Here is a 12,757-nt window from a genome sequence, read left to right as displayed (position 1 = left end):
AATAAACCCTAAAAATTCCTTTAATGTAGTGCTTTATGATGTATTTGTATGGCGGTTGAGGGCTCAACGTACTGCTAATCAAGAAAACACTTGCAAATTAAGAGTTTCTGTATTTGCTTGTGTTGTGACCTTTTGCAGCATATTTGTCGTCAAATGGATGAATTGTGTTTTCTCTATTTGCATGGTTTTCTACATTTGTAGCACATTGAGCTCTCACGGCCACAGTTGACTGTAGATGGACCGCAATTTTATACAATGAACATCATATTGTATTTAAGAAGACATGAAACTAGAGATAACTCCTTATAAACTCATAAACTCCTTATGTTTACTGACATTATGAATCAAGTGAGAATCATTTTCTCATAGACTTCTACAGAAACTACTGTTGGAGTCATCCTCTGCTGGTCATAACACAGAAAAGTGAGCTTTTCCAATCCAACATTTTTATAGGAGTGATATAAAGCCCTGATTTCATGTTTATAGGGAACACTGCAAAAAAAGAAAGAATGGAATATTGTGTTTTTGTAGAATCAGTTGAGACGCTGTTGTAAGCTTGTGATCATTCATTAAAATTGAAATCTACATGGGTTGCATTTAAAGGTTCAGTGTGTAGAATTTTGTGACATCTGGTGGTGAAGTTTCATGTTGCAGCTGAATACTCCTCACCTCACCCTCTCCTTCCAAACATGAGAGAGAACCTGTGGTGAACTTCAGTTGTCATGAAAACTCAAAAGGTTTTAGTTTGTCCAGTTTGGACGACAGTAAAAAACACGGCTGCCTCCACAGAGAGGACCCCCCTCCATGTAAATATAAAGTATTTAAATATAAAGAGCTCATTCTCTGGTAAAGAAAACAACAATTCATACAATTTAGATGAAACACACTAGTGAAAACATCACAAGGATTATTTCACATTCAATTTCTGCCAAAAATCCCTTTCACCTAAATCGTACACACTGAACCTTTAAGGGGACTGATATGCACTTTACTGAGTGCCATTGTAGCTCACGTTTATATTATCTGCCTTTGTCATGTGTCTGCACTTTAGGTTCTGAGATCCTACTTACATAGCAAGTCAAGGGTTTCCCCTCCACTCAAAATTCTTGCAGCTGCTGCTTCAGGATCAGAGCAGACGCACCTTATGAATCCTGTATCCTTGCACAGTGCTGCATGTCCTCCCTCCTCACTCCCCCACTGACCTGTGCTCACTTTACACATTTACAATAAACACTAATTAGATGTAATTAGGATCTGAACAGTAGTGAACCCTACTTTGTGTTTGTTTGATTCGCTCCAGAGTTTATGAGAAGTATTTATACAATTTGATAGTCCACCATTTTGCATGCATGCACTTCAACATCAATTAAGAACTAAATAACTTTTGTGTGTGTGAAGAGCGACAGACAGGCAGACACGCACACACACCAAAAAAATTCCTCCTGCAGATTATGACATAAAACAGTGTTTAACTTTGTTGTTGCAGAAGATCTGACGCCCTGTTTATCCAGGAGCATACATATTATACGTGTGAGTGATTAGAAAAGAGCAGAGGAGCTAAATCTCTCATTAATGAGCCTGGTTGCACTGGAAGCAAGGCCACCTTACTGAGTGTTTCAGCACACAAGCCTTGGTGCATTGATATGTAGAGTGTCAAAATAATTACATTACGATTTATTTTATTATTTATCAATTTATTTGTTTATGTATTTGTTTATTCATAAGTTGGAGGGGTTGGTCCCCGTTGCTAAAAAAAATCAGAGGGGAAACACTGAAGTTCGTAGCACTGTAGCTTTAAACACGTAGTATTAACTGAGGATGATTCAGATGTGTGCATCAACATTTTTTAGCAGCTCAAAGCTACATTTTAGCAGCTCTCTCAGAAATTTCACTAAAACTTCGTTTTCAGTTTAATGCGAGAAATCATAGGTTCCACTACATGTCTACACGTGTTTAGAATGAATAACGTTATCCTTTAGAGATCATAAACCAATTTGTAAGGATGGACTCATACTTGTGTGTAAAAAGTGATTTCAAATATTGATTTCTTAAAGTTTTCAGCATGTATTGGTGGTATTCAGTTACTTAAATGGAATTCCAAAATGTACTATACTCCGGCCAAGATGTAAAATCCTGTATCCAAAGCATGCTAACTTCCTGTGTGTCTGAATGTGTACCCACTGTAGTATTATGTGTGCCAGGTCCTAAAATGCGTACGAGCATTTGTATCAAAGAAATTCCCATTCCTCTACAACCTTCCCACATCTAGGATCTGTTTCTCTAACAGCTGAGGGACTTTGCATTCCCTCTTTTCTCCCTCTTGGCAGATCAATCCACCTGCCCTTCCTCTATAGAACAAAGATGCCACATCTGAAATACAGATAAAGCAAACAGAACAAATGTGCTACCTCCGGAGCATGGCATCACACATTTCGGTAAATCTATGATAAAGTCACAAAAGGAATCTCTCTTCCTTGAAGACTCGCAGATACTGTCCCCTCCCAGTAACTGTCGGGCTGAGCAGGCAAAGAGAATAAATCATCCCTTTTCATGTGGGAGTCGAGCTTTGAAAATTAACATTTCCCTCCTATTAACGAATGCTACTCAGAGAGGAGCTCTTAGTGGATATATGTTGCAGGTAGTTCTATAAAACACAAATGCCTCTGTACTCTTTACACAAAATGATGCAGAGAGTTTCACAAAAATGTTCCTCAGGCACACTGAAGTGGGATTTAAACTAATTCCAACAGGCATGACCTCCAGTAGCCAGCTATGAGATGGTGAGAAAGGATCCAGGCAACGTTCTCCTTCTAGCACTCCCTTTTTTGAATGTCATACAACTTGTTGTTATACTTTTTGTATAAATAACTAAGTGTAACACATTGAATGTCTTCCTGGAGATACTACATAAAACATCATTATTCCTCACATCCCTTCCTCTCCACAACTGATGACTTTTCACTCCACCTGTCATGGCTTGTGCCGTTTCCGTGGTGTTTTCCATGTCCCTCCTCCTTTTCCTCCTCGGGTGTGCGTGGGTGTGGTCTCTACTCCTGGCATGAGTTCTACACCTGGCTTCAATCATCCTCATCACCAGCGCTACAAATACCCAGGTCTCTCCTCCACTCCTTGCCAGGTTGTTACAGTCACTCCTGTGGTTCACACTCTCAGCTTCACTCGTAGTGTTTCTTAGAAAAAGAACCTCCTCGCTTGTTTTTTGTACATGTGACTCACTTTGTTTTTTTCCCATGCCTCAGGATCGCCAGAGCTCAACCCGCATGCCCTCGCTCCTGCTCACCCTCAGCCAGCCTTCAGCCTGTTGCCTGCCTGCCACAAGCTTTTCATTAAAAAAAAAAAAAACTCATTTCACAAACTGTTCCTCTCTGTGTCTGCTTCCGGGTCCAGCCACAACAAAACCGTAACACCACCTTTAAGTCTGGCCAACTATTAAAACATCTACATCCTGACATGGTTAAATAGAGAAACCAACAGTTCAACAATGAGCAGCACTCTGAGACTGTGAAGGGAAAAACTCCCTCATCAACAGGGAGAAACCTCTAGAACCAGACTCAGTGTGGGCGCTTATCTGCCTCGACCGGTAGCAAAGAAAAAGGAGAGGAGAGATGGATGGAAAAGTGGGGAGAGAAGAGAGAGTGATAGATGTGATCAGATCTGACTAGTTAAAATGTAAACAACAGTGTAAAGACTATTATTTATTAGTGATAACAGGCACAATTTATATAATAATTAATTACTGAAATATTGTAATTAAAAATAGTAATAATGGTAAAAGTTGTTGTCCTGAAGTTCCGGGGTGAGAGATATCTGAAATGAGATAGAGAAAAAGAGAGAGAGAGAGAGACTATGGGAGGACAAAGTGAAATAGTCATTGACATGTATTAAAATAAATAAATGAATGTGGGGGGGCAGAGGGACAGAGAGAAGTGTTTTGCACAATCCTCACCTTATTCACCTCATTCGCCTTGTTTCTGCCTTATTTTTAACATGTTCATAGCCTTATTGAATTTTTATGTAAATTTGGTCGGTATTCCAGAAAGGACAGCACAAGAATTTCAATTCATAGGGAAACGTGTGTTCTCTGTGTATTTGACAATAAAATCTTTGAATCTTGAATCTTGAATAAAGGAAACTGGATCAGAGGCAAACACTAACTCAGGCATGTGTTCATCATCTTTTATTCTTATTTCCCATTTGTCATAAAAAAAAAATAGATAGATAGATAGATAGATAGTGAACCCTCTGCTGACAGTTCACAGGAAAAAAGAGAAGGAATGGATGAAAAAGATGGAAATAAGAATTTGATGTCAGTTTCAGTAGGGCTGGACGATTATGGGAAAAACAATAATCCCGATTATTTTGATTCCTATTGAAATCACGATTAATAAACACGATTATTTGTTGATTGGCAGTGGAGATATCTTTTTCAACTTCAGCGCGACATTTATCATACAAAGCAGGCAGTGCCACTCTGCTGAAGTGTTTGCGGGATGGCAACACATACCGCTTGTCCATCGTCTTCACCAGTGTTTTGAACCCTGGGTTGCAAACTGTGCTGATGGGGCACATGTCCTTCGCTAGCATGAACGTCACCGCCTCCGTTATCTCTCGCTGTAGCCGGGAGCCGGTGAGATATGGAGCGGCATTGGAAAGAGTGTCCTCAATGGAGGACTGTGTTGCGGTGGCGGTGGCTGAAGTTGAAGCTCTTGCACTTTTTTGGGTCTTTTGCTCTGTCAGTACTTTGTCATAGACCACTTTATAGCTGAACTTTAAATGGTTAAACATATTTGTCGTGTTGCCCTGGGGTGCAGACACGACGGCGTAACAAACTTTGCAAACAATCTCCTTCTGCTCTACATCCAACGATTTGAAGCCAAAATGTCTCCAAATGACCGAGCTTGCCCTACTTTTCTTTTCAACTAAAGGCTCGGGCTGCTTTTCTGCCATGTTGTCAATCGCTCTTTCCACAATCGATCCACAAACTCACTGCTGCAGCTGGTGCCTTCACTCTGCTTTACAGCGCAGTAATTTGCATACAGGCAGCGCGGCGGCACATTAATCGTTTTTCTTCGATTATGAGCGTGAGAGGCCGAAATCGTGATCAAATTTCTATTAATCGTTCAGTCCTAAGTTTCAGCGATTGGCAGCCTTCAAGTCATGGAGCCACGCGAAGAAGTTAGTAACAGACTGGAGGGCCACGTCTTTGCCTTGCTGCTCGCCGGGGTTCTTGTTTAACTCCCACTTGTAGTACGTCCTGATCGTGATCACGTCGAAGTCATAAAGACAGTCAAAGAACATCCGCAGCAGCTCTGATGGAGGGAGGACGACAAGATATTTCAAACAATTAGAATCATTGTGCACAGAAACAGATTCATGGTGTCTGAAAGTAAAATATATATATGAGTAATGAGACTCACGGCTAGGGTGATCCATCTGCACCATCAGGACCTGCAGGGCAGAGAGAGCCTGCAGCTGCTTCTCCTCATCATGCAGGTATTTCTTCAGCAGTGTGGCTCGCTGTCTCATCAGATCGTGGTCCACAATGTAGTAGTTTTCATCAGCTGAGGTAAAAGAAAGGAAAGCTTCATTAAACACTGACAGGACCATCACCTCATCATATTTAGTCTGTTATCCATATTCTCTCATAAGGAAAGTGAAGAACTTGACTTACAGATGATTGTTGACTGGCAGATGCAGGTCGTCAGAGTTCTGATGAACGTGTTGGAGGAGGTCTGCTGCTCATCCAGGTTGTTCTACACACAAACATGTTTATTAACGCACATGTAGAAAACAGCTGCAGTCCTCTCATGCAGAGGAAACATTCAGCCAGAACAACAACAGATTGTAGATTGAATTTGAACTGGAGGAACAAACCTCAATCCAATCAGCGATGGTGTGGTTGTCGGCCTCGTCCTGAATCAGTGTGTCCAGCTCCTTTTTCTGCTCTGCAGAGCTCAGCTTCTTCTTCTGACTCTCCTTCGTCTCCTTGCCCAGAGTGAACTCCACATTCTATAGACAGAGGCATAATGTTTAACATGTCTTGCACCTCCTGGTTCCTCCACTCCCCCCACTTGTAATTCACCATATTTAACAAAACCTAACTGTCAACTTTGAGTTGACCATAAAGAAGATGGCACAGAGTTTAAATCATGACCCATCTTCAGTTTCTTCTCTATTTTTGTTTCAAAGGAACTGACGTTTCCTCCAATATTCCACTTTCACTCGTACTAGTTTCTAAACCTGTTAATATCTCAAAAGCATAGTTGAAATTTCAGATCATCTTTCAGTTGGTGATGAAGCTAGAGAGTGACCTCTCACCTTTTCTGTCACAAACTTGTGGACGTCTTCATCCTCGGGCAGGAAGTCTTTCCACCGGAGGCCGGCCTCCTTCCACATTATACCTGCCTTCTCACGGCTCTGATGAGAAGATACACATAGTTACTGACTGATTCATAAACACATCCACTGATCATTATATTACATAGAATCTAGACAATGGACATAAGGAGACACATATGGAGACAGTTCTCACCATTGCTTTGCACAGTCCGTTGAGGATGTGAACCAGCAGGACTCCAGCTGTTCCCAGAGGGATCAGAGGCTTTGAAATCTCCCTGGAGACAAAACCAAGGAACAAATTAACAGTGAATGAATGAGAAATTAAAAACTTTCCTTCTCTATTTTGGCTACTTACCTGAAAAGCACTCCCATTGGGATCCCACCTTCAAGGAGCATGGGAGTGAGCAGCTCTGACAGGTACAGCCAGATTTTGGGGATATCTATTGCCAGGTCCTCAGTTTCCTCGATGATTCCCTGAAGCCTGAACAAACAGAGAGCACACATCTCAATATGTATTTGAAGATTTAACAAAACAAAACAAAAAAAACTAGTTGAATTTTTTTAATAAGATGACGAAAAGAAGATTTTCCAACTGAATTAGCATTTGGCTGGTTTTGTTTTTGTGAAACCTCTGTGGAACTCAACACTGACCCTTTACAGTACTGCTCAGGTGGGAGGATGCCACTCTTTATGAGCTGGTGCAGCAGCAGGCCCATGCGCTCCCTGGTGGTGGCGTTGCGGTCCAGCGTGTACTCCAGCCCTTTTCTCACAAAAAGGAATAGCAGCTGAGTGCTCTTCAACTCTTGCACACACTGCAGCGCCTCCTGTTGGGACAGTGAGGGACATAACACAGACAGAGATAAATGATGATGTTTACAGAAACTTCAGTGTAACGGTCATAACTGTAACTATTACTGCGAGAAGTCAAAGTGCTGCTACCGCTTCACATTAAAACTGTTCACCCAGCAAACTACACAGCGACTTTTATTGTGAAGCAGCCACAGGAAATGAGTGAGGTAAGGAACTGTCAAGGAAAGTGGTGCTAAAGGTATCATTTCATTCTTCTAACAACTGCTCATCAGCGTACCTTCATGTCATTGATGTTCAGGTACTCCTTGATGATGGCGCTGGACTTCTTTTCAAGCTGTTCCTCCGTCAAACTGGGCTTGGTGGAGTTGAAGGTGCTGTGGTGCTGATACCATCGACCGACTTGTCTGTCAGGCTGCTGGTTGAACTGCTGGCCTCTCTGTCGGTCGGACTGCTGGTTTAACTGTCGGTTGTCCCGTCCATCAGACTGCTGATTGAACTCTCTGTTGTCCCGTCGGTCAGGCTGCTGGTTGAACCGTTGATTGTCCCGTCGGTCAGGCTGCTGGTTGAACCGTTGATTGTCCCGTCGGTCAGGCTGCTGGTTGAACCGTTGATTGTCCCGTCGGTCAGGCTGCTGGTTGAACCGTTGATTGTCCCGTCGGTCAGGCTGCTGGTTGAACCATCGGTTGTCTCGTCGGTGGGGCTGCTGGTTGAACCGCTGGCCCTCCAGATTAGCCTCTTTGCGGATCTCGCCAATGGTCTTGGGGCCCTGGTCCTTGTGCCGGGGAACCCACTTGTTCTGTAATGGGTGGAAGGGAGAGAGATGGAGAGTGCAGGACACAGGTGATTAATGATAAATATTTTACTAACAGTTCCACTTTTGACAAGATCGACCCAAACAAGGAATATTAGACGTCAGAAAATATATACTTTCTTAGAAGAGCCGAAATAAGAAAATGAGTTATGTGAAATGTAAATAAAATGTTAATTAATAAGGGACTGATAACATATTCAACATAATACCTATAGTCATGAACACAAAATACATAAATGAGAACAAGATAGGACAAATAATGTAAGAAATGATTAAACCCACTGATCCTTCAGTAAACAGGATAGTGTTGGATGATCAGCACAATGTGACATAGAATCATATTTCCAAGTAATATGGTGCAATGCTCTGTTGATTCTGCTGAACTAATACATTCTTTGTCAGATTTTGCTGATAGTGGTCCACACAGTGGATCAGTGAATGTGTTCTGACATTTTCATTTTCTTTGCATAACAATTTTGAAAGCAGGTCTCAGCACTGATGGACTTGCATCAATCATTGTGATCTGATTGGTTCTATTCATAAGCACTTTGCTTTATTTGTCTCATGATTGCCAGTGCATATCCTTGTGTAAATCTGTGGTTTGTGTTGCTTCTGTAACTTACAAGTCGAAGTTCAAGCACATCCTGCAACATGAAGCAGATCCTGTTGCTGGTACTCTTCACCGTTACAATCTGCTTCATCTGATCAAAACACTCGTCCAAACGAGTCTGAAGACAAGCACAAATTAAAACTTAATCCAGCTACACATTCATTAGAACTAATATACATGTAATGAATATGCATGTGAACTTAATTTCCTCTCTACCACACACTTCCTCTATATGTAACTGTGAGTGTTGTACCTTTCTTATCCCAAGTTCTAGCTGCTTGCCGATGGCAGACACTAGGGTGCACAGGCACTCCAGGGACACCTCATCATTGTCCTTGAGCAGCTTGGTAATGCAGTCGCACGCGATGCCATCTGTGAGCATTTTAAGTTTGTACAGCTCACCGAGGAACTTCAGGTTACTCACAGACTCCCTTTTGGCCTTGTATTTAATCTCCTCTAACTCTTCAGTGAGCTGCTTCTTCTCCTGGTCCTGTCAGGGAAAGATGTTGAAAAAATTATGGATCAAGAAAAAGAAACTTTAGCAGAGGGATAGTTAAGTTTATATCTCTAAAACCCAGATGTTTAACATGACAGTTCCAAATATAGATAAGATTCTGTAGCATCTTTGCATAATGCTTTCACAGTATGTGGTTGTCTTTGGATCCCCTCCATCAGTCACTCAAGTTCAATCACCATGACTTCCTTTGTGCATAAATGAAAAACCCAACTGGTAGTTCTTAATACGTTACTGTACCCCTGAAGCAGCCTCCAGCTCCTCCTGTTTCTTCTTCAGGATTTCATTGTCATCTTTGTCTTTCTCAAACTCCTTTTGACAACGTAGGAGCAGAAGCTTGTTGAAAGTGACTTTCAGTCCATCTGGGGTGTGGACTGTGAGCTGCAAAGAGAGAAAACAGGACAGGAGAGGACGTGTGGTCGGGTTATGTAGTGCAAATGGCTTCTCAGTTCCTCGATCCCATTACTTTGACCATTGGCCCAGAACTATGGCACTAAATTCATGTCATCAGCCTGGTAGAGGTATGTGTCAACTAGGACTTGAATGGTAAACACCAATCCAGGAGCACGTTTCTGTTACATATACCAGACATGGTTATCATATCATTATATTAAAGTGATTGTGTCCTTATTAGTAGATCACAGACACATATTTTGCTCCTTCTCTGAACCAATTCCTCACACTTGAAGGCTTTTTGTCACTATCTAAGCTAAAATATCAACACACAAACATTCACAGGCTTAATTTCAAAGAATTCAAAAGGCCATACTTACCATCTTGAGGCTTTGGCACATTTTGGCATAGACCCTTGAAAAACTTGGCTCTGAGATGGCCTTTTCGAAGGTGAGCTCTACGACTCCGCTCAGCCTCTCCTTGGTGTCGATGTCGAGTTCAGTCACCTGATTCACCAGGATATCTAACTTTTCGGGGGTCACTCTGTTAAGGATGCCGCGGAACAGTTTGAACACCACTTGGGTCTTGACCTGCTCTGGATCGTTCTCTGGCTTTGCGCAGCTGTGAACACCTGTCCTCACTGAAGACTCCCAGGGGTTCTCAGCCTTGTGCAGCTTCAAGTCTGCTGTCACTTTCCAGGGGATGACTTTCCTCTGGATCTGCTCAGAGGGACGTGGTTCACTATCTAATCTCGTACTAGTTGACATGGTTCCTGTCTCAAGTTGAATATTTTATGTTGGTCCTTCAGAAAATATGATGCAGATGCTTCTTGCCGCCTACATATATAGGGTCAAGATCAAAGGCAGGACAGGATGCTTTGATCAATAGGCAGTTAAACTACAATAAACTATACTAAACTATAAATAAAGCAATAAACCCTAAAAATTCCTTTAATGTAGTGCTTTATGATGTATTTGTATGGCGGTTGAGGGCTCAACGTACTGCAAATCAAGAAAACACTTGCAAATTAAGAGTTTCTGTATTTGCTTGTGTTGTGACCTTTTGCAGCATATGTGTCGTCAAATGGATGAATTGTGTTTTCTCTATTTGCATGGTTTTCTACATTTGTAGCACATTGAGCTCTCACGGCCACAGTTGACTGTAGATGGACCGCAATTTTATACAATGAACATCATATTGTATTTAAGAAGACATGAAACTAGAGATAACTCCTTATAAACTCATAAACTCCTTATGTTTACTGACATTAGGAATCAAGTGAGAATCATTTTCTCATAGACTTCTACAGAAACTACTGTTGGAGTCATCCTCTGCTGGTCATAACACAGAAAAGTGAGCTTTTCCAATCCAACATTTTTATAGGAGTGATATAAAGCCCTGATTTCATGTTTATAGGGAACACTGCAAAAAAAGAAAGAATGGAATATTGTGTTTTTGTAGAATCAGTTGAGACGCTGTTGTAAGCTTGTGATCATTCATTAAAATTGAAATCTACATGGGTTGCATTTAAAGGTTCAGTGTGTAGAATTTAGTGACATCTGGTGGTGAAGTGTCATGTTGCAGCTGAATACTCCTCACCTCACCCTCTCCTTCCAAACATGAGAAAGAACCTGTGGTGAACTTCAGTTGTCATGAAAACTCAAAAGGTTTTAGTTTGTCCAGTTTGGACGACAGTAAAAAACACGGCTGCCTCCACAGAGAGGACCCCCCTCCATGTAAATATAAAGTATTTAAATATAAAGAGCTCATTCTCTGGTAAAGAAAACAACAATTCATACAATTTAGATGAAACACACTAGTGAAAACATCACAAGGATTATTTCACATTCAATTTCTGCCAAAAATCCCTTTCACCTAAATCGTACACACTGAACCTTTAAGGGGACTGATATGCACTTTACTGAGTGCCATTGTAGCTCACGTTTATATTATCTGCCTTTGTCATGTGTCTGCACTTTAGGTTCTGAGATCCTACTTACATAGCAAGTCAAGGGTTTCCCCTCCACTCAAAATTCTTGCAGCTGCTGCTTCAGGATCAGAGCAGACGCACCTTATGAATCCTGTATCCTTGCACAGTGCTGCATGTCCTCCCTCCTCACTCCCCCACTGACCTGTGCTCACTTTACACATTTACAATAAACACTAATTAGATGTAATTAGGATCTGAACAGTAGTGAACCCTACTTTGTGTTTGTTTGATTCGCTCCAGAGTTTATAAGAAGTATTTATACAATTTGATAGTCCACCATTTTGCATGCATGCACTTCAACATCAATTAAGAACTAAATAACTTTTGTGTGTGTGAAGAGCGACAGACAGGCAGACACGCACACACACCAAAAAAATTCCTCCTGCAGATTATGACATAAAACAGTGTTTAACTTTGTTGTTGCAGAAGATCTGACGCCCCGTTTATCCAGGAGCATACATATTGTACGTGTGAGTGATTAGAAAAGAGCAGAGGAGCTAAATCTCTCATTAATGAGCCTGGTTGCACTGGCAGCAAGGCCACCTTACTGAGTGTTTCAGCACACAAGCCTTGGTGCATTGATATGTAGAGTGTCAAAATAATTACATTACGATTTATTTTATTATTTATCTATTTATGTGTTTATGTATTTGTTTATTCATAAGTTGGAGGGGTTGGTCCCCGTTGCTAAAAAAAATCAGAGGGGAAACACTGAAGTTCGTAACACTGTAGCTTTAAACACGTAGTATTAACTGAGGATGATTCAGATGTGTGCATCAACATTTTTTAGCAGCTCAAAGCTACATTTTAGCAGCTCTCTCAGAAATTTCACTAAAACTTCGTTTTCAGTTTAATGCAAGAAATCATAGGTTCCACTACATGTCTACAGATGTTTAGAATGAATAACGTTATCCTTTAGAGATCATAAACCAATTTGTAAGGATGGACTCATACTTGTGTGTAAAAAGTGATTTCAAATATTGATTTCTTAAAGTTTTCAGCATGTATTGGTGGTATTCAGTTACTTAAATGGAATTCCAAAATGTACTATACTCCGGCCAAGACGTAAAATCCTGTATCCAAAGCATGCTAACTTCCTGTGTGTCTGAATGTGTACCCACTGTAGTATATGTGTGCCAGGTCCTAAAATGCGTACGAGCATTTGTATCAAAGAAATTCCCATTCCTCTACAACCTTCCCACATCTAGGATCTGTTTCTCTAACAGCTGAGGGACTTTGCATTCCCTCTTTTCTCCCTCTTGGCAGATCAAT

At 41.2% G+C, this 12,757-nt stretch overlaps 1 protein-coding gene, 1 long non-coding RNA gene and 1 other non-coding gene across 3 annotated transcripts; 1 reads left to right on the top strand and 2 right to left on the bottom strand.

Annotated features, from left to right (window-relative positions):
* The first annotated feature begins 77 nt into the window (after window positions 1–77).
* LOC138411834 (uncharacterized) lies at window positions 78–4,029 on the top strand. Its single transcript, XR_011244319.1, has 3 exons — window positions 78–423; window positions 1,052–3,136; window positions 3,258–4,029. It is a non-coding gene; the product is annotated as an uncharacterized lncRNA (long non-coding RNA).
* Window positions 4,030–4,177: 148 nt separating this feature from the next.
* On the bottom strand, window positions 4,178–10,317 carry LOC138411831 (eukaryotic translation initiation factor 4 gamma 1-like). Its single transcript, XM_069533000.1, has 13 exons — window positions 9,876–10,317; window positions 9,343–9,483; window positions 8,842–9,078; window positions 8,602–8,706; window positions 7,445–7,963; window positions 7,009–7,181; window positions 6,713–6,838; window positions 6,551–6,632; window positions 6,337–6,435; window positions 5,893–6,027; window positions 5,690–5,771; window positions 5,436–5,579; window positions 4,178–5,327 (listed from the first exon to the last, which is right to left on the bottom strand). Exons 1-13 carry the CDS (start codon window positions 10,260–10,262, stop codon window positions 5,152–5,154), a joined length of 2,406 nt encoding a protein of 801 aa, XP_069389101.1. The 5' UTR covers window positions 10,263–10,317; the 3' UTR covers window positions 4,178–5,151.
* On the bottom strand, window positions 9,544–9,621 carry LOC138411963 (small nucleolar RNA SNORD66). Its single transcript, XR_011244452.1, has one exon. It is a non-coding gene; the product is annotated as a small nucleolar RNA SNORD66 (small nucleolar RNA).
* Window positions 10,318–12,757: the final 2,440 nt, after the last annotated feature.

This window comes from Paralichthys olivaceus, chromosome 10 (genome assembly GCF_024713975.1).
Source record: "Paralichthys olivaceus isolate ysfri-2021 chromosome 10, ASM2471397v2, whole genome shotgun sequence".
In the NCBI taxonomy this organism is placed as follows: Eukaryota; Metazoa; Chordata; class Actinopteri; order Pleuronectiformes; family Paralichthyidae; genus Paralichthys; species Paralichthys olivaceus.
Note: the sequence above shows the minus strand (reverse complement) of the source record. Positions and strands in the feature narration are given on the sequence as shown.

Bases quoted from the DNA above. Each gene is read 5' to 3' on its own strand.
- LOC138411831 (XM_069533000.1), bottom strand. From the start codon at position 10,262: ATGTCAACTAGTACGAGATTAGATAGTGAACCACGTCCCTCTGAGCAG. The intron at 6,839-7,008 runs GTCAGTGTTGAG...CTGTTTGTTCAG, and splicing joins CCTGAGCAGTACTGTAAAGG to GCTTCAGGGAATCATCGAGG. The intron at 6,028-6,336 runs GTGAGAGGTCAC...CTCTGTCTATAG, and splicing joins ACAAGTTTGTGACAGAAAAG to AATGTGGAGTTCACTCTGGG.